The 18,972-nt window shown below is 52.1% G+C and overlaps 8 protein-coding genes across 8 annotated transcripts; 3 read left to right on the top strand and 5 right to left on the bottom strand.

Moving 5' to 3' along the window:
* Nucleotides 1-396: 396 nt before the first annotated feature.
* On the bottom strand, nucleotides 397-2,934 carry MEF2 (Ribosome-releasing factor 2, mitochondrial; the record flags this gene model as incomplete). The annotated part of the gene is made up of 1 exon (XM_056212504.1): nucleotides 397-2,934. One exon carries the CDS (start codon nucleotides 2,932-2,934, stop codon nucleotides 397-399), a length of 2,538 nt encoding a protein of 845 aa, XP_056072812.1.
* Nucleotides 2,935-3,456: 522 nt separating this feature from the next.
* On the top strand, nucleotides 3,457-5,332 carry VPS17 (Vacuolar protein sorting-associated protein 17; the record flags this gene model as incomplete). The annotated part of the gene is made up of 3 exons (XM_056212503.1): nucleotides 3,457-3,888; nucleotides 3,962-4,415; nucleotides 4,467-5,332. 3 exons carry the CDS (start codon nucleotides 3,457-3,459, stop codon nucleotides 5,330-5,332), a joined length of 1,752 nt encoding a protein of 583 aa, XP_056072811.1.
* A 1,958-nt stretch (nucleotides 5,333-7,290) lies between these two features.
* On the top strand, nucleotides 7,291-9,341 carry N0V89_003704 (uncharacterized protein; the record flags this gene model as incomplete). The annotated part of the gene is made up of 3 exons (XM_056212502.1): nucleotides 7,291-7,729; nucleotides 7,788-8,209; nucleotides 8,262-9,341. 3 exons carry the CDS (start codon nucleotides 7,291-7,293, stop codon nucleotides 9,339-9,341), a joined length of 1,941 nt encoding a protein of 646 aa, XP_056072810.1.
* Nucleotides 9,342-10,015: 674 nt separating this feature from the next.
* On the bottom strand, nucleotides 10,016-10,552 carry N0V89_003703 (uncharacterized protein; the record flags this gene model as incomplete). The annotated part of the gene is made up of 2 exons (XM_056212501.1): nucleotides 10,016-10,404; nucleotides 10,546-10,552. 2 exons carry the CDS (start codon nucleotides 10,550-10,552, stop codon nucleotides 10,016-10,018), a joined length of 396 nt encoding a protein of 131 aa, XP_056072809.1.
* Nucleotides 10,553-12,304: 1,752 nt separating this feature from the next.
* Nucleotides 12,305-13,037, bottom strand: N0V89_003702 (uncharacterized protein; the record flags this gene model as incomplete). The annotated part of the gene is made up of 2 exons (XM_056212500.1): nucleotides 12,305-12,593; nucleotides 12,652-13,037. 2 exons carry the CDS (start codon nucleotides 13,035-13,037, stop codon nucleotides 12,305-12,307), a joined length of 675 nt encoding a protein of 224 aa, XP_056072808.1.
* A 978-nt stretch (nucleotides 13,038-14,015) lies between these two features.
* N0V89_003701 (uncharacterized protein) lies at nucleotides 14,016-14,756 on the top strand (the record flags this gene model as incomplete). The annotated part of the gene is made up of 1 exon (XM_056212499.1): nucleotides 14,016-14,756. One exon carries the CDS (start codon nucleotides 14,016-14,018, stop codon nucleotides 14,754-14,756), a length of 741 nt encoding a protein of 246 aa, XP_056072807.1.
* A 548-nt stretch (nucleotides 14,757-15,304) lies between these two features.
* Nucleotides 15,305-16,539, bottom strand: N0V89_003700 (uncharacterized protein; the record flags this gene model as incomplete). The annotated part of the gene is made up of 2 exons (XM_056212498.1): nucleotides 15,305-16,369; nucleotides 16,534-16,539. 2 exons carry the CDS (start codon nucleotides 16,537-16,539, stop codon nucleotides 15,305-15,307), a joined length of 1,071 nt encoding a protein of 356 aa, XP_056072806.1.
* Nucleotides 16,540-17,134: 595 nt separating this feature from the next.
* N0V89_003699 (uncharacterized protein) lies at nucleotides 17,135-18,932 on the bottom strand (the record flags this gene model as incomplete). The annotated part of the gene is made up of 4 exons (XM_056212497.1): nucleotides 17,135-17,757; nucleotides 17,858-18,296; nucleotides 18,349-18,657; nucleotides 18,813-18,932. The coding sequence occupies 4 exons, from the start codon at nucleotides 18,930-18,932 to the stop codon at nucleotides 17,135-17,137; spliced, it is 1,491 nt and encodes a 496-aa protein (XP_056072805.1).
* Nucleotides 18,933-18,972: the final 40 nt, after the last annotated feature.

The raw sequence follows: 18,972 nt of genomic DNA, 5'->3' as shown, positions 1-18,972 counted from the left end.
TGGGTTTTGAGGGGTGGACCAGTCGAGCAAACGGGTTTATATAACTACCCAAGGAGACGGCTGACGCGACTGGGACCCACAGGTGCCTCGTGCGTGCGAGCTTCCTGGTCAACTCTGAGGTCCGCCGCAGTTCTTGATGGCAGACAAGCCGAGATTGGACGGACGGACGATTGAAAGGGAATGTGAACAGTTTGTTTCTCGAGGATCCAAGCGGACGGTACCCCCTATCCTGTGATGTGACAGAAATTCTACAAGCCGAGTCTTTGCCTTCGTTGCAAAGTACAACGAAGGTATTCTCTTACACTTATATCATACACTAGGACCTACATGGCAGCGCATCGCCTCCGGATTGCACATGCACTGTATCTTACACCATCTCTTTACCAATTCCAGTGATTAAACAAACTCCCTCATCGCATCCATTACCTCCTTTTGTCTCTGTGCCGCCATCCTCTCAAACCCATCCACAGTCATCACGAAGGTCCCCCTCCCACCCGTCAACGCACGCAACTGGTTCAGATACCCCACCATCTCTTTCAGCGGCACCCTCGCCACGATTTGCCTTTGGCTGTCTCCAAGTCCAGACCCAACATCATTAATCCCAGACGAGAAAGGATCAGGTGGGGTGTAAATCAGATTTGGATCGATCGTAGGCATTTCAGATGTAAGCGACGTTGTAGGGATAGGCGCGTCGGATGAATCGAGGGAGAGCACCTGGCCTCCGCGAGCCGAGGATATGTCTTGGACGACGGCGCCGAGGGAGGCTTCGTTCACAAAAATGGTGGCGAGCATCACAGGTTCCATGAGAACTGCTGGGCTGGTGTCATTAGCTACTCCCAGGCTGTTTTGGACGGCTGTTCTGGTGGCCATTGAGATTGCTGTTGGCGTCGTCTCGTTGAACAGATGTGCTGCTGCGTCTATGTTGACTTCGATCCTCGTATTGGAAACAGGGTAGCCGTTGTAAGGTCCCCGAGCTAGTGCTGCCGACGCACCGGAGTGTACGGAGGACAAGATACCAGGAAGGCTGAGATGCGCCGGAATGTGATTCTTGTGGCCACTGGAGTCGTGACGAGAGAGATTGGGATGCGTGATGCATAATGTACAATTGTCGGGTAGGAAGTATGTGGTTTCGAAGGGACCATCTTCCAGCAGCGTCTGTGCGGATGGCGTTGCAGGTACAATCAAGTCATCGATGGGTGTCAAAGCAACCGTGATGCCTGCTTTGGCCGGTTTGCTTGCTATTGGCTTGTCGAGGATGTAGGTATTGGGAGATGTGGACGATGTAATCGTCTCGCGATATCCTATTTCGATCTTACCGATGCGTGCTTTGGCCTTATAGTCGTTGAGCAGGCGATCACGAGCGATCTCCAAGTGAAGATCGCCCATCCCCGCAAGGTGTGTTTGACCACTTTCTTCATCAATGGAGAGCTGCAAACTGGGATCTTCCCGCAGGAGAATGGCCAAGCACTCCTGTACATGCTTTTGCTCACTCAGGCTATGCGGTTCAATGCTGGTGAAGAAGACAGGAGGGGGGACGTTGATTGGCCTCAGCTGTAGGCTTTTCAGTCCACCAGGAGGCTGTGCCTTCATGGGCAAACCCTTACACCAGATCAGTGTGTCTCCTGTACGTGCGTGCTTGAGGCCTGGAATGACACCAATCTGGCCCGATGACAGTGAGTCAACTTCGACGGCATCGTTCGCATACATCTTTAAAAGACGAGGAGCGCGTTCGGCAAGGTGAAGATTGGTGTTGTAGAGAACAGCACCACGGTCAAGCGTACCGCTGTAGACACGAACGTATACGAGCATGCCCCGTTTGGCGTCGTTTACCACCTTGAAAGCCAGGGCACAAGCCGAGAGACTGCGGGCTTCCGCCGGGCCAACTGCGTTCTCGTCCTTCTTATTCTTCTTCTGTGTCGGAATCGGAGCCTTCGATGCTGGATGAAGTAGCTCACTGAGAGTACTATTCTGGTTCCCGACAGTGATCTCTGGATCTGGTCGTTCGAGTGGAGAAGGAAGCAAGTCGACTACAGAGTCAAGGAGAGGCTGCACGCCAATGTTCCGGAAGCTGGCACCGGCAAAGACTGGTATGACGGTTTGGGGCGCCTGGAGAATGGTCCGACGAAGCGATTGCATAATCTGAAGGCCCGGGATTGCAAGATGATCTTCGTCGTGCTCCAAGAAGAGCTCGACCATTACATCATCATGTTCGCTCAAGAGCTCCACCAGTGCAATTCGAGCTTTCTTGAGCTCGTCGGCGAAGTTCTTATCAACGCCTTCGAGCTGCTTGAGAGTGTAAGGCTGGATCTGACTCCCATCGGTCGAGGCTTGCCACAGCAGACCTCTCAAATTGACAGCATCGCCGACGCCAACAAAGTCGCCATTTCCGTCTTTCCACCACGGTATTTGACATACTGCAGGCCAACCATGCAATCTCACACCGATCTCTTTTACAGTCCGTGCAAAAGCCGCACCAACCCGGTCAAGTTTGTTCACAAAGATGATCCTGGGGATTTGATAGGTTCCTGCTTGGGTCCAGACTTTTTCAGTTTGCGCTTCAACACCGGCAACGCCGTCCAGGATGCATACTGCGCCATCAAGCACGCGGAGCGAGCGGAGGACCTCAAAGGTGAAGTCGGCGTGTCCGGGTGTATCAATCAGGTTGACGTTGTGGGAGAATGAAGAGTATGGTATAGCATCGAAAGAAGCAGGTGGCTGAGATGGTGGAGCTTGAGGGTTCTTTGGAGGCCAATCAAAGGTGATGGCTGCTGATTGAATGGTGATACCTCGCGCTCGCTCTGCAGGTAAAAAGTCGGTGACAGTCGATCCTTCGTCAACATCTTCATCATAATCAGTGTTGGTCAAAGACACATTATACAGTACATAATTCGCATTGGTCAAGTTCAGTTGATCTTGAACACCGGAAGGACTCATACAGTCGTCAGGGAGGAGTTCCAGATGCTTGACTTGCGACGAGGATGGAAATCTTACGTACCTCCTATTCTTCTTGTATACCCGCTGTAAAAGAGCATTCGCTCTGTCGTTGTCGTTTTGCCCTTCCTTGATCAGTAATTGTCATTTACGTGATGACTATGCACTCACTGCATCTATATGAGCGATGATGCCAATGTTTCTTGTGGTCTTCGACAGCGAATCTAATTGCGGGCTGGCCTGCGTCGAGAGCAGCCTCCTAGGAGCTCTCACATGGTGTCGAACGACTCGACGAGCACATAACGCCCATCCAAGCCACATACCCAATGCTGTGCAGCCTGCAATCGATCGGATGAGAGGTGCAGATGTCGGAGCGCGCCACACGTGACTGCGGAGAAATGACGCGCGCTTTCCCCGTCACGACAAGCGAGCCAAGCTGCTCGCCGGAGCAGTAGCAGGCGACCACCCACGTCCACTTGTCAGCCCGTCTACCCTTTGCCTCCCGTTCCAATTGCTGTCGCCGCCATGGACTACTCTGCGCATGACCCCGACCACCCAGCAGGAGGCGATCCATGGGCGTCCTCCCCGCAGCACAACAGGACGAGCTTTGGCCAGCCTCCCACCAGCGACATCCCCTCCTCTCCGCTCCCGCCGCAAGCTTCTCCCTATGGCCAGGAATCGGAGAATTATGGATATATGGGCGACCAGAACAGGCCAAATACGGCGTCTGAGAATGGCGACCCGGCCCGACCCCAATCGCAAGACCCCAGGCAAGATGGCCAGGCAGCGCAGCAGCAACAACAAGCTCCGGCGCAGGGCCAACAAGGACATAATCAACCCCAACGCTACCATGGGAACCGCCAGCAGAAGCCGCAGACCCACTACAAGCTTCAAGCAAAAGTAACAGGCCTGGAGCGCACCGGCAAGAAGGACCCAATCCTCCGATTTGATGTATACGTATGTTATTCACGGTTCAAAGATTCGTGGAGCCTAACATAGTCCTCTTGAATGATGTGCTAATATTTCCAAGACAAACCTTCCTAAATTCCGCACGACCCAGTTCCGCGATGTCCGACGATTGCACTCAGAATTCGTGAAGCTTGCAGAGCATCTAATATCGGCATGTCCGGAAGCTATGGTACCTGCAGTACCGCCTGCAACTACAGCTGCTGGCGCGGGAACCGACGAGGACGAAGCGCGCGTCAAAGCATCAATACAGCGATGGCTGAACGTGGTATGCAGCAACGAGGTGCTGATACGAGACGAAGAGATGGTCTTTTTCGTGGAAAGCGATTTTGGATACAGCCCAGTCGTTCGAAGGAAACAACCGGCGACTGGTGTTCGCCGGAAGGTGATCAAGCAGTTTGCGCCCCCGCCAGACGACACGCCTGAGCTCGCTGCTGCGCGTCCGATAGTAAAGGCTTTCTACTTGGGCACCATGGACACGGAGCAGAAAGTTGAGAAGGTCGTCAAGTCTAGGAGAAGTAGGTTATCTCTCGACTGCAACATGTGCCCGCGCTGACTTGGACCATCAGATCTTGGGGTTGCCGAGTCTGATCTAGGACAGAAGCTCGCAGCAATGCATGTGCAAGAAACACATACCGGTCTCGGCCTGGCATACAGAAAGCTAGGGAAAGTCATCCAGGCTACGGGCGACTTCCATGCTGCTCAAGGAACAGCCGAGGCAACGACACTGGGCGACCCTCTCCAGTACCACAGCAGTGATGCCTTCATTGTCAAGGAAACTCTGACGAACCGACACATCCTCCTGCGAGAATTGTTGCAGGCACAAGCTTCGACCAAGTCGAAGATGTCAGCAGCAGACCGGTTGAAAGCAAGCTCAAGCGTGAAAAGGGACAAGGTGGATGAGGCTATCACTGCATTGGAAGAAGCCCGCAGTCACGAGCAATATCTTCTTCAAAAGTCTCAGCGAGTAACCGCGAACCTCCTTCAAGAGCAGAGGAAATGGTTCGACCGAACTGCAGCCGACATGCGATATGCGGTCCGGGAGTATGTTGTGCGTCAAATAGAAGCAGAACGTCGCACACTCGCTACTCTAGAATCCGTGAGGCCCGATATTCGAGCGATAGACAATAGCGGTGGACTTTCACGTCTGGGTCGCGAGGCACATCCGGCAGTGCGCCGTGCATCTATGGCAAGCTCTCAAGGGCCGAAGGGCGATGCTTGGTCTGGTGTCCCAAGGCGGCCAGGTGATGGACTCAACCGAAGCATGAGCGGTAGCTTCCCTGCCGTTCCTGGTGTGCAAGAAGAAGACGAAGAAGGCGAAGAGGAAAGCACCACTGGAAGAAAGCGTGCGACTAGCAAGGCTGGCGCCGACGATGACGATGATCGCATCGATGCAAAGAATGCGGCTAGCAGGTTAGCCACGACCACGTTCTAAGATGGTCACCACAGTAGCGCTCGGCTGTGAGATATCCCTTGTATAGTAAAGCATCCCCTACAAAGATCGGTCCCTTTTCGAATGTGCAACAATAGCTCACAGCTAGCATTATTCCAAGTGGAATTCACATGTTGCAAAGAGATGGTCCTGTTACTCGATGGCAAGGATATCTAGCAAATCGAGTGCAGAGGGGCGGAACATTTCTTTCACAGCTACGCTGTAGCGAATTCGAGATACCTTTACCCAAAACACATACCACTTCCTCCAGTAGGAGCTTGAGCGTTACTTTTCGCGACAACAGTCTCACTTCTTACATGTCTCTGCTGTTTTCCCACCAGTCAAGCCATCCTCATTAGGCGAAGAGTCTAGAGCCTGTCAATATTCCAAGATCTGCAGCCTTCCATGCAGAGAAGCGGCGGAAGCGAGCCGCTCCTCTTCTCGTGTGTACGTCTCAAGTTTTCCTTTTCCATGTCAACACCAATGATCTGCTGCATATCAGGAAGAATAAGAAATGTCAAGTGGCATTCTCCTCGAATTCGGCGCGCTCATACCGCTTATCCTCCGCTCCGTTCTGCCCCACATACCTGTTTAATCTATTTCTCAGTGCCGTTCGGCACTTCGCACTCCCACCGGCTGCATCATAGTATCCCAGGTTCGCGGTAGAAAAGAACAGGTCAGTTGATGAGCCCGTTGGATGTGCCGCTGGGATGCGTAATATCTCTGAATCTCTACTATCAATGGCAGCTGGGCGGTAATATAAAACATCGTGGCGTCATTGCTAGCCGCCCACTTCAAGGCGGGGAAATTTATATGAGGGTTGATTGCTTATGGTGGGGAGAGGGATGTTGGGCAGGCAGTTTCGAGAATGCGAACGGTCCTTGATTGGGTGCTCGAAGTGCCTGGGCGACTTCCAGAACATCACAAACGAGACACGGCACGCAGAGATCAGCAGCGGGAGAATTACACTCTTTGCATCTATCGGCGGCTGCGTGATGATACGGAGGCTGGATGGAAACGGGTGGGATGCCGCACGTCTTCGTCGGTCCGCATACCCTTCTATACGACGCACGCTATACTAGCGAGCGAGCCATCTGACCTCGCATCCTTCAAGCATTGTTCTGGAACAGAGATTGCGGTTCCCTGGGTTTGACGCGTTTACCATGCTGCCGAGGCCTCATAATGTCGCATGTTAAAATGCGCAGGAGCCTGCTGAGAGGTTGAGGGTTTGGTATCAGGGTGCTGATCTTAGCCATGCGGATACATGCGGATTGCCAAAGCTTTCGGTAAAATTGGAGAACCTGGATCCGGGCTGGGTTCATGACAGAGTTCCAGGCTGTGGCTTATTGGGTGTTATCTCGATGTTTCTGCTCTTTGCGGATGCATGAGCAGGGCACAGCAAGCCTTTGCGACCATCGAGAAAGCAAAACTGAACAACAAGCCGCCAAGGTGGAGCAAAGGACTACATTTCCATACATCTTCCACGTTGCAGCAATCATTCTCACGCACCTGCAACAAGGATGGTAGGTGCCGCTTTCCCCAGCAATCACAAGCGATGCTCCGTGCGGCCCTACGTGCCGGGTAAACAGTCCTTCGACAAGGATTTATACCATGAATAAGGCTCGGCTCTGACTCGCAATTGGCGAACGCGTCTTCTGGAAGGACACGAGTGTAACCGCCATCGGTTAGCAGTAGGCAGAACCCTAGTCTGGGGAACCGCTGTGCTCACGCGTGCGAATGGTGAGCCAAGGCAAGGGCAGCATTTATGAGGATGCGGGCTGGCTCTCGCGGGGTGGGCGAGCGTGCTGGCCGTTCCTATTGTCTTGTTCAGCTTCATTCTGCTTCTCTTCAAATGTCCATTTATGGGAGCAAGTCATCGATTGTTTAGCAAGATCGCGAATTGCAGATTACACCCTCGCTTCCTATAGCCGCGCCGACGATCCCGTCGCTCCACTGCGACCATGTGGAAGTCCCTCAAGGCCGCTTTCACGCCCTCTGCCTTCGAGCCTGAACTACCACCCGAGCTGCTCCAAACTATCCAAGTCCACGCCGCGCGCAAAGGATCCGTCACTTCTGCCGGCAGCGATGCTTCTTTCCAACCAGAATTCGACCCACTGGTCGCATCGGCTTTTGAGCTAGCGGAAATGTTGAACGCAGGCGTCATCACCAGCGTAGAAATCGTAGAGGCCTATTTGCACCAGATTGAGCATCACAACCGGAGGGGAAGACAGCTTAGGGCATTGATAAGTGTGGCGCCGAGACATGAGTTGGTACGCATTGCGAGAAGGTTAGATGATGAGAGGAGTAGGGGGAAGAGGAGAGGACCGTTGCATGGGATACCAATTGTATTGAAGGACAATATCATGACGGATGCGAATTTGGGCATGGATACTACTGTTGGTAGGTCGAATTGCGTTGGCAGCATCAGGGCTTCAGAAAGTTAACATATGCGGGACAGGCTCGTACGCTTTTGTGGGATGCATACCAAAGAGGAACGCTACCATCGTCGACCGTCTCATCCGAAGAGGCCTCATCATATTAGGGAAATCGAATCTCACGGAGTTCTGTGGGTTGAAGAACCCATCTATGCCGCCTGGGTGGTCAGCTGTGGGAGGTCAGTGCCAGTCACCGTATGTGGCAAGACATATTGCGAAAAAGAAGCTACATTGGGAACTTTCCGCACCTGGAGGCTCATCTACAGGATCAGCCGTGAGCGTGGCATCGGGGTTTAGTGCTCTTGCTATTGGAACCGATACACTCGGTTCTCTTATCACACCTGCGAACCGCGCTGGCTTGTATGCGCTGAAACCTACGATCGGTGAAGTTCCCATGGATGGCATTTTTTCACTCAGCAAGAGCTTCGACTCAGCTGGTGGAATGGTATGCACTATCTCCTGCTGTTTCCTATGTACACTCACTGAAATGACTACAGGCCAAATCAGCAAAAGACCTCGTCGCCCTCATGGACGTGATCCTCTCTCCAACCGGCAAAGAAACGAAATTCGGTGCTCAAAAACCCACCTACAAGATTCGCTCCGATTTTGCGGGCCTCCGCATCGGCTTCACCGAGCCTACGATTTGGAGATCCTGGCGCAAAAGCGGCCGGATCAACGCCGATGCCGAGCGCTTCATGCTGCAGAAATACGATATGGTCGTGCAATCCCTCATCGAAATGGGCGCCGACATCGTATACCCAGTAGAACTACCTTCTCAATCGTCCTTGAACTATGAGAATGCGAATGCTTTCGAGCCCATCGTATACTCCGAGTTCAAAGAATGCCTTACAGAGTTCATACGGCAGTTCAAGACGACGAAAGTACATTCCCTCGCCGAGATTATAAATTTTAACACTGAGCATCCCGAACTCACTCTCCCGCCAAACTGCCCCCACCAAAACGACCTCATCTCCGCACTGCAATCGCACACGCCTAAGGAACATCTAAACCACCTTCGTACGCATCTGCTTACAGCCGGCGGCCGCGATGGCCTCGACTTCCTCTTCAACCAGCACCAGCTCGATATTCTTATTGCGCCAGGAGATTCCGCATTGTCGACGCTTTCAGCAGCGGCATCCTACCCCACAGCCGCCTGCCCCCTCTCCGCCCTCAAATTAAACGGTCAGCCCTTCGGTCTCACTCTAACATCTCCACCCCACACCGAACACACCCTCTTACACTTCCTCACCGCTTACGAATCCACCTTCCCCCCTCGCGCGCTACCACTCCCTCTATCATCTGTCCCATTGCAATCCGCGACCGAGCCTGGCATCGATGCTGGCATCGTGGAAGTCATTCTCAGGGCATGGGATGAGAGGAGGTGGGGATGTAGTGCGGATGCGCTGGCGGGGTGGCTGAATAGAAGGTGGAAGAAGAGCGGGTATGAGGTTAGTGCCGAGATGGTTTGTGAGGTGCTGAGGGGGAATGGAAGGATGGCGTTTAGGGGGTTGGATGGGCAGGAAGATTACAGCAAGGGCAGGAGTTTGGAGGGGAGCTCGAATGCGAGTTCGAGATGAGCTCTTTATTTTCCTGTTTCGTGGTTTTCGTTTGTTTAGGGTGTAGGTCTTGGTTTGGATGTGGGACATGGCGTCTTGTGTGGGTTTGGTTTGGGAGCATATGATATCCGCTTGCTGCATTTTCAGGGGTACATGGGTTGTTGGTTGGAAAAGCATACATAGGCCTCTAAATACACAATGTTCTCATGATAAGTGTACTCTGTAGGCATGAATCAGCGAGAGCCTGATGGTATGACTTATCTCTTTTTAAGAGACGTGGTACACCAATCTCCGCGTAAAACAGGCTTCGGTTCATTTAGCAGGGTAGTGAACGCGCACAAATATTATACGCAAAAAGTTTGAGAATAGTGTTTATGTCTTTCTATTCATGTGTGGTTCTGCACTCAACTGAGGAGTGCTCAGGGAAACCTTTCTAGCACGGAGCCTCATCTAGCTTCCGAAGACAAGTGAGTTAATGCTGAATTCATCTACGCTTGGACTTAAGTGATATTAATAGGCCTCTGAGATATCTGGCAGGGGTGCGACTGAACATCGAGATTCTGCTCTCCTCAACGATCTCATCGCGACGATTCGAACTTTCTGTAAACTAGTGATTGTACCGCTCAATCGCCCATCTTGTTTCTCCCCAACCCCACATATCCTCTCATTCACTTCCACTTCGGCACCGACCTCTATTAACACACGGTGAAATCGTAGTGGGTGAATGAGTATTTCGGTGCAAGACAAAACTTGAGAATGTCGGTTTCGCTATAGTACGCCTGTCCATTGGTGCAATCGGCGTTGTCGTAGAAGCCAATCGAGTCGCATCCACCCGTGTCAGTGACCAAGAAGGAACCAGTTAATCCCGCAGGCGCCTCTGAGCAGGTGTAACTCGCGACTGTTTGTTCGGTTCCGCCTTCGCATTCGGTGTTGGAGGCGAAAGAGATGGTGCCGGCTAGTGCCAGGGTTGGGATGAGAGTCAGAGATACAAGAGGAAAGTAGCGCATGGTGACCTTGGGCAAAGCTGTGCGAAGCAATCGAATTTGGAAATCGTAAGAGTGGAAAGCTTGGTAGAGCGTGAGTGCTAGCAAGGTGCTTTTATAGTGTAGTGGTGAGTCGCAAAAACGGACATGGAGACAACTCGGATACTTATACCTTTTTGCATTTGGGCGTAGGATCTTAGAATCTATCTCGACCCATTTACGTTCTGGGATAGATATTTCACTCGCCATTGTTTAGAGACCAGCATATGCCTGACTGGGGTCAAGATAGGATGAGAGTGATATAGCACTGTTTGACCTTCCCATACGGGATTAGCTATAGTAGCTTCGCACTGCTTACTTGCTTGCAAAATCCTACGGAGTTCATACTTGTTACTGAATAGGAGTGATTCGCATTGTTGAACTTACCGCAGCTGACGCCAAGCTTGCTTCCCCGCTGGAGATCTTCGATTTCTTAGCCTCTTCTAGACTGTAAGGACTACAGCACAGCTCCATCACGTTAGTTTGTAAGTCATAGCATCCCACACTCAAGTATACGTACGAGAAGGAAGCTTTCAAAAGAGGGGACGCCCGCGGCACAACCAATGAACAAGGATATATGCAACAAGCAAAAGCAGTTGAGACGCTTTTGAGTCACCCGAGATCGAGATGTTCAGCGATCAGAAGGTGGAATCCCGTGGGCATCGGTAACGAGTATGCAGGACCTTTGACGACTTCTGTACTGGGATAAAAGACCTGGACGTAGATATAGTCCTTCTCTACAATCCCAGAATGGCTTCGAAACAAAGAAGCACGAGCCAACACCCAACTAACATGCAGGAGAAGAGGCAGATGAACCAACCCCTGCCTTCTCCAGGGCGCCTCCAAATAGAGCCAACTCGAAACTTACTATCGTACACAAGACTATCCGACTCAACCGACCGCAGCTTCCATAAACAACGAAGCCTACGTTACAGCTCATATCAAGTTTTTCCAAGAATCTACAATCCGATTGGTGCAAGACTTACATACCTGTGCAAGGGGCGTCAAGGTCGAGTTTCAGAGCATTATTATATGTAGGACTGCCGGGTGCAATGAGTAATGTGTGGTCAAGCTCAAACACTTTATTGAAATCCTCGAAACGTTGAAGCGGTGTCAGGAAGAGCATTGAGGGGTTTCATGATGCAAGCGTTATATCAATCAAAATAGGTTACGTCGATTTTGCAAAAGCTAGATCAACCAAATGGTGAATATGTTCTTTATGCTAGGATAGCGATCACTCGTGCCTGGGTTTTGTCTGGTGAATGTAACGTACACGTGATGACGGCGTTTTTGCAGCCAATCATTGTGAGCTCAATGTGCCTCCAGGGGCTCCTTGCCGCAACCTCAACGTCCCGCGACCCTTCACCAAACAATCTTTCGGCGTCAACTTATTCCGCCAGAGCACGTCCTGAAACAAGTCGATGCGTGTGCAAAGCGGCTGGAGGGCCTGGAGATACATGTCCCAAATTGTGTGAGGATTGATATGCGGACGAAGCACGGTCGGCGCAGGCTGCACGCGGTGCTACCTACCGACAGATCAGCAAAAAGCAACAACTCAAGTCGTGGAACGATGGGAACATTATGAGCAAATAATGGAGAACGAGCTTGATGGCGTCAATGTGGAGCTTCTGCTGGCTACCAAGGCGATGTCACGTCCGCTCTTGAATGGAAGTGGGATTGAGAAGGTATCGAAACAAATGGCATCGAAATCGGACTACATTCTCAGTTCCAGGGGGAAAATCTCGAACACGACCCATGATTCAACTGCGCGTGGCATTGTTTACAGCCGCGAGTGTTGCGCCACGCCTGTTCAAAGTTCTTTTCCGACCTCAGACTACGCATCCAATTCTTCGTAAAGTGGTGGTCTCCCAATCAATTACCTAAAGAAAATAGCTATACACAAGAAGATTCGGCCAAGTCAACGCCACACCCCTTTCAATCAAGACTCCTGCTTTCGCGTCCCTACAACTCATCTTTGGCCCCTGCCGCCCCCTTGACTTGGAACGCATCAAGCGTGACCTCGACCTCGTTCTTCCCCAAGCTTTTGTGCGCCACCTTACCCAGCACAACGCCATCCTTGGGCTCTGCACTATAGTTCTCAAGGTCCTCGTACAAACCGTCGCAATCGGATAACTTGTCGCTTTCCGGCTCATCGACAAAGAGCGGAAGGATGGGGTAGATGGCGCCCGGGGCGAAGAAGACGGTGTCATCCTGGACGCTGAAGTGACGCTGTTTGGGACTCTTGGTCAACCTGAGCACTGTATTAGCATTCTTCCTTCATTATTCCTTTCCCCGAACTAAGAACATACCATTCCCGCACCGCAAACGGTAACTCCACCAACGGCATTTTCAATAGCTCTCTTCCCTCACCATGCACATCTTTGCCCTCCCATGATCCGGGGTAAAGCTGCTTATTGTAGAAGACTTTGAGCTGCGGCGCAAAATCTTTCAGCGTCGGGTACATCTCCCCGAGGGTGTAGATCTGCGCTTTGAATGTGGTGCTGCCGGCACAGTGCTTGGTGTAGGATGAGAGATCCTCGTCCTTCCATTTGGCGGCCCATATTTCGCCGGCTGGTGTGGGCTCTTCTACTTTGGGGGATGCTTCTGAGGAGGCGGCAGATGATGAGGATGAGGAGGAGTCGGAGGAGGCGAGGGCTGTAGCGGCGAGGAGGGGAAATAGCGTAGTGAAGCGCATGTTGAGCTCGGCTTCTGAAGATTTATGTTTAGAGAATCTTTCGTTCTATTATTTCTTCTCTCGGGCACTACAGTCTTAGGACAGAATGGAGTGGGTATCGCAATAGTACAGAGAAACAAAAGCTATCGAAAAAGTGGTCACACCCCAACTTTTCTACCCCAAGCTTCCCAGCATCCCAAGCTCTTAGCTCCGCGTTACAGTTCATGCATCTGTCCTTTTCTTCTCGAAGCTTGCCATAATCGGTAGTTTGAGACGCAGCCGCACCGTTTTCCCGCTTTCCATATTAACCGCCGGGGTAAGCTCCACTGTAGGCGAGGAGATGTAGATTAATAGGACACGGTGGAGTATACTTAAGTCTGGTGACTAGGCGGGAGGACACATTGTGCCTTGCATGTGAGGGTACAGACAGTTGTTGGTGGGGAGTGGGTGAAACGTGGGAGGGAAGGGGCGTTCGGAGAACGGATCACGTGCAGGAACTTCCACCAATGGGTCGGAACGTGGTGCGAATCTTGGTACCTCGATCTGGGCCTCCACTTTCGTCAATCATACATTGAAGTTACATGGGCAGATGTACCTTTGACGATGGCGAGCTGGGACTTCAACGCTCTCGCAACTCGCAGACAGCCATGCACAATGACGCAACAAGTGATCGGCACCAGCCCCCTGTCTCGCTACCCAATCTCCGCCAACCACTCGTCCTACACGCTGCCCTCTTTCACGAAACAAGTCGCACGCCCGTTAGACTATCCCTTTGCGAGCAGTCCAACTTGACTCACGCCGAACGTTATCTCGCCATGCCACTGGCGAATGGGATACTGTGTCTCAGGAACAGGTTTGGACCCTGGACCATTGGCTAGATGGTGATGTATTTATCTCGGTATCATGGAAGTGAAGATATACTGCGAGGTGGGTCCTGTAGAACTGAGGTTTTCGACATTCTTTGTAGCTTTCCAAGCAGTAATCGCTGCCCCTTGAACCATGCCTGTCAACCCATTATCCAAAATGTCTTTCTTCAAACGAAAGAAAGCGCAAGAGGAATCGATTCTCCCCACCGTCCGCGAGCCGACTGCCTCTCTCGAAGTACCACACAGTATGGATGAGAAGCGGAAAGACAGCGCGTTCATCAATGCGCCTACAAAGCCAACACCCACACGCAACCCCTCAACCCGCATCCAAGAGCCCATTCGCACACCCTCGCAAATGAAACGAAACCCATCAACCATTGACCGAACCAAATCCACCGCCTCTAAGAAATCGGTACCTGAACGACCGGGCCTCCAGCGCCGCCGTACAACCGCGCAAACCCGCTACATCGACATGCTCCTCGGCCTGGATAACGTATCCAAACTACACAACATCCTCGCCTCGTTCTTCACGTGGGTTCTGCTCGCGGGATACATCGTCTTCCCCGCGACCTTCAACAAACTCAACGATAAAGATCTCGACGAGAAAGCCAACAACGCATTGAAAGCGCATGCACTAGCCACGGTGCGAAACGTGCCGCTGCTGTACGTCGCGGCGTTTGCATGCGGCGTCGGCGTCCTCGGATGCGTTTGGCTGTGGTGGAAGCACAAGAAGAACTACGTCTGGGTCATCAATAGGATTTTTCTGCCGAGCTTGATGAATAGTATTGCGGGGCTGATATCGACGCTTGTGAATGTTTACTCTGCGCAGAGTGGTGAGTTCTCCATCATCTCCTACTTAGCTCTATGTGCATGAGGAGGAAAGAGAAAACATTTAGGGCTGATAAAATGTGATCGCAGGCCAGTACTCTGTGACCGCGCGCGCAACAATAATTGTTACGGCCGCTCTATCCGTCGCTACTTGTGCACTGTTTCTGTTGTATAATAGCGTGATGTTATCGTTGATCAAGAGGAAGCATGCGAAGGAGACGAAAGCCGTGGCGAGCATTATGAGCTACAGAGAGGATGGAGACGATGTGCGAGCGGTAGGCGATGGTGGTGTGATGAGGACTGTGTGATAAAATGTTGAGCATCATTGCGATGCATTGCGAGAGCGGCCAATGCATTATATATATATAATTGATATTGCTCCTCCTGTACACAAGGATGTTCCTGCTTCAACGCCAATAATCGTCAATTCGTTTATCAGTGCTCAGGCGAAGTTCAAAATGTGCACAGCGAAGCGACCAGTTAATGGTTCAAACTCACCATTATAGTCTCACGTTCCGCGTGAAGACAGCCTCACCGCCTATATGGCCCCAGACCGAAGCAGAGACCCCTCGTATTGCTCCTGCCCCCAGGTATTCAGGCTTCTTTAACCCTCCTCTCCTTCGCCATCTTTCCCCGCTTGATTTCCAGACTCTTCGCCTGCCCAATCGCAGTGACCATGTTGAAAAAGAATATGAAAAAGAACAAAGCTCCGATGACGCCCAACACCGCCGCCACACTCACCATACTAAACACCACAAACCCATAACAACTCTTCAAGAATGCGTTGTTCTCTTGAAGTGGGTCCACGGAGGCGCCGACTTGCATGGCAGCTAGCACGAGGCTGAAGAATACGAACACGATAAGAATCCAACCGAACTTGCGCTGAAAAAAGACGACATAGCGGTTGTACCCATAAAGATAGCCGCGGACAAAGTGCGTGTGAGCGTAGCGAATCCTGTACACGGAATTGATACGTCCGAGACGCAGGTCGCCAAAGTGAAACCTCTTATTGACTTGATCGAGCGCCTTGATATCTACCTCTTTGACGAACTCTGCGACGAATGATTTCCACCAGTGCCAGGTGACGAAACTCGGGATGAGAAAGAGTTCATGCGCAAGCTTGAGGTCCAAAGGCGTGGTGAGCAGCCATACGTAGCTGAGCAGGAACCCGCACGCTGCCTTGTGCAGCTCATCGCTGTCGCAGATATAATCAAGCCAGAAGGAGTGGCTCAGCATGTACTCCCCCAACGGCTTGATCATGAGCTTGTTGGAGAAGCGCAGCAAGTGCAGGTCCATCTGCGCGGTAGGCAGGGCTTCCATGCCGAGCATCTTGTAGCGGTGGAGCGCCCTTGCGCGCATGGGCCGCCCGCACATCCAGAGGTGTCCATGTATGCGATTCAGCCGCTTAAGGTCTAAATCGATAGCGAGGAAATTCTTGATGTCCTCGTTCGCGAGGAATGGTTCGTAAGGATCGCCGGTCAGGGTCGGCAGAGATTCGAGGTCCGTCAGCGGGATGTTAGTCGCTGAGTCCAGGACAGGTTGTTGCCCGTAGTCCACAGCGCCATTGGGTAGAGACGCGTACGATGCGGTGATGGCGGGCTTGGGCGGGATGGGACGCGGAGCGAACGGCGGGTGTAGAACGGGTGCGGGTGTAGCGATCTGGGTCCGCTAGAGTTAGCACCTGGGGTAACGCGTAAAGCGACGCGCGGTGGAGGGGCACACATACAGACTCTGCGGGCTTTTCAGCCGTCATGGCTGGTCGAGGCACGGAATATGAATGAGCATGTGGACTCCATGAGCAGGAGCTGGAGAGGTTTTGTGACCCGCATCAGGCTGAGCTGCAGGTGCAGTGGCTGTCCTCATGTGCTCTCTGTGGAACGGGAAGGCGGGATAGCGGGATGCGGGAGCTAAATGGGGCATGTGGCTGTGCTTAGAACGGGCATTTGTACCGCATACCTCCAGAGGCTGTGTTGACTTGAAGGGTAATGCGTTCATAGCTCAAACTTAGGATAATCCATTCGAGGGCAATTCGAGCTATAATACGTCTTTTGAAGTCAGAGACTTTGTTCTCACCTGCGAGAGGTAGGGTCTGGTGCGCAGAAGTTCAGTTCTAATGGTTGGCTGTGCCACGCCAAGTCAAGGATCTCATGTTCAAGCGAATGGTACATTATGTTCAAGGAGTAAAATACTCTTGAAGAAGGGATCTTTTGACGCCCATTCAACGCCCCAGCCATTCTATGCTAGCCTAACCACATTGTCGGCAGTCTGATGTGTTGATAGTCACACCTTATACCCAAGCGGGTATCCGTCGTGTGATCATTACCATGCCCTTCCCTATGCAGTCGTATGTCATTCCATGCGATAACTCGATTCGCTCCCTGTAATATGCCGAAGCTTGCTGAAATCGTACGCTTCATGCGCTGATCACTTCACGTAGTTGGCAGGGAAACTTCCCCGGTGTCCCCGCAGCTCGCCCTCCCACCAATCTTGCGAACTGTTCGTCTTTTTGATCACACGTATTCTATCTCCCTCTCTGAATGATAAATCACCCTGGCTTTGCCCATCGAAGTCGTACATCGCCGTGACGTATTCTCCATGGAACGATCCGACCTTCTTCGGCGGTGGCGGTGGTGGGGGTTTCTTCTTTGCTGCTAATGCTTGCGGTGATGGATATCCTGTGGTATAGGATGAGCTCGTAGAGGTTATACGCGGCCTGCCATTGCCGTTGCTGTTGCCGAAATAGTCGTCGTGACCATTCGTATGGGTCGATGATGCATCGGAGTACGAAGAGGTCCGTCTGCCAAACTGGTCGAATGTCGGAGTCGGAATCAATCCAGGAGAAGTTCCCCCTATTCTAGGTTTGGATGCGTTTAGTTGATTCATCGAAGGCTTGCTTGCTAAATTCAGCTTCGGTGCCGGGGGTCCATCGTCCTCATAGCTAGGAGGTAGATTGTTGCGCTGAGGTCTCGGTGACTTTTCACGGATCGGAATCGTGTCATTGCTGCTAACCCTCCTTCCGGGCATGACTCTGTTTCTGATCCCTATACCTGTTGCCGCGCATTAGTAAGCAAACAACATCTACAGAATTTGAGAGATTCTAGAAGAATCGAGGGACAGGTGGGAAGGATTGAGGAAAGTAGTACACACCAGTGATCGTGTCACCTTTATCCGGTAGTCGCATGGGTTGGGTTCTTGCTTTCCCAGTCCTGAGAAGCTCAAAGTTTTCTTCCATCTCTTTGCGCATCGGAGTAAAGTTCGCATCCCATTCAGGGATGACCTCCTCAGGTTCTGGAGGCGGGTCTGGATATCCCTGCTCATGCGAATATTGGTGCAACACAGTGTAAAGATTGCCGATTAAATTGTTCTGGAGGATGATTTGGTTGGCGAGCAGATGCGGGAGAAGGGAGAAGGTAGCGGCGTTGAGCTTGGGAAGCTGATTACGGAGGCCTTCGTCGGCGTAGTTGTACTCGTGAACGGCGCGTTCCAGATCGGCTTCGTGTTTTGCCAGCGCCGTGTTCTCTCTGTCGGAGCGAGTCTTCTTCTTCTGGAGTTGTTCGGCGCGTCCTTTGTAGCGTTCGTAATCGGCCTAATCATACGCCAATCAGCGACTGAATGAGCAAAGAGAGCACGAGTCGTACCTTTTTATCCTCGCGCTTGCTGATAGCCTTCTTCATTGGCTTCAGTGAGTCTCTGGCCAGCTTGGCTGGCAGGATGAGCTTCTTGTCGATGTCTTTGATTTCTTCCATCATATCCGTTTTGAGCTCCGCAAACGCCTCCTCGAGCTTGACGGCACGCTCCATGGTCGCAGCCGGCGTATCGACATGTTCGTGTCTTGTGAATTCGCCGGCGACGGGTTTGTAGATGCTGTGCAAGCCCTCGGCGCACGCGAGCTGGTGGTTGAGGATATTGGTCCACCCATCGCGCCATTGTGCCGAAGCTTCTTCGATCTGTCCGTGTTAGCAGCGCAATTGGCAGACGGTAAATGCAATTGTTGCGACGTGGTGCAATGACTCGAAGCGCAGGTGGAGGAAGTTGCAACCCCACTACGTGGAAAACACCCCTCCAGCTGCGGCTCGGCAGCAAGTTGCGTACGTGGACTCACATTTTTCAGCATCTGGTCGCTGTCATTGAAGTCCCGGAGCATGGCCTCGATGTCGGCCTCGTTGGGCGTCCGGCCGACCATGAAGGGCAGACGCCCAATCTTCCTCTGCACTCTCTGCATGGCGACGGTGGGTTGCAAGCAAGTGCAATGTGGCGTGAGG

The sequence above is a fragment of the Didymosphaeria variabile genome (assembly GCF_027946475.1).
Source record: "Didymosphaeria variabile strain IMI 356815 chromosome Unknown scaffold_3, whole genome shotgun sequence".
Classification (NCBI taxonomy): domain Eukaryota; kingdom Fungi; phylum Ascomycota; class Dothideomycetes; order Pleosporales; family Didymosphaeriaceae; genus Didymosphaeria; species Didymosphaeria variabile.
This window is presented reverse-complemented; position numbering and strand designations above follow the sequence as displayed.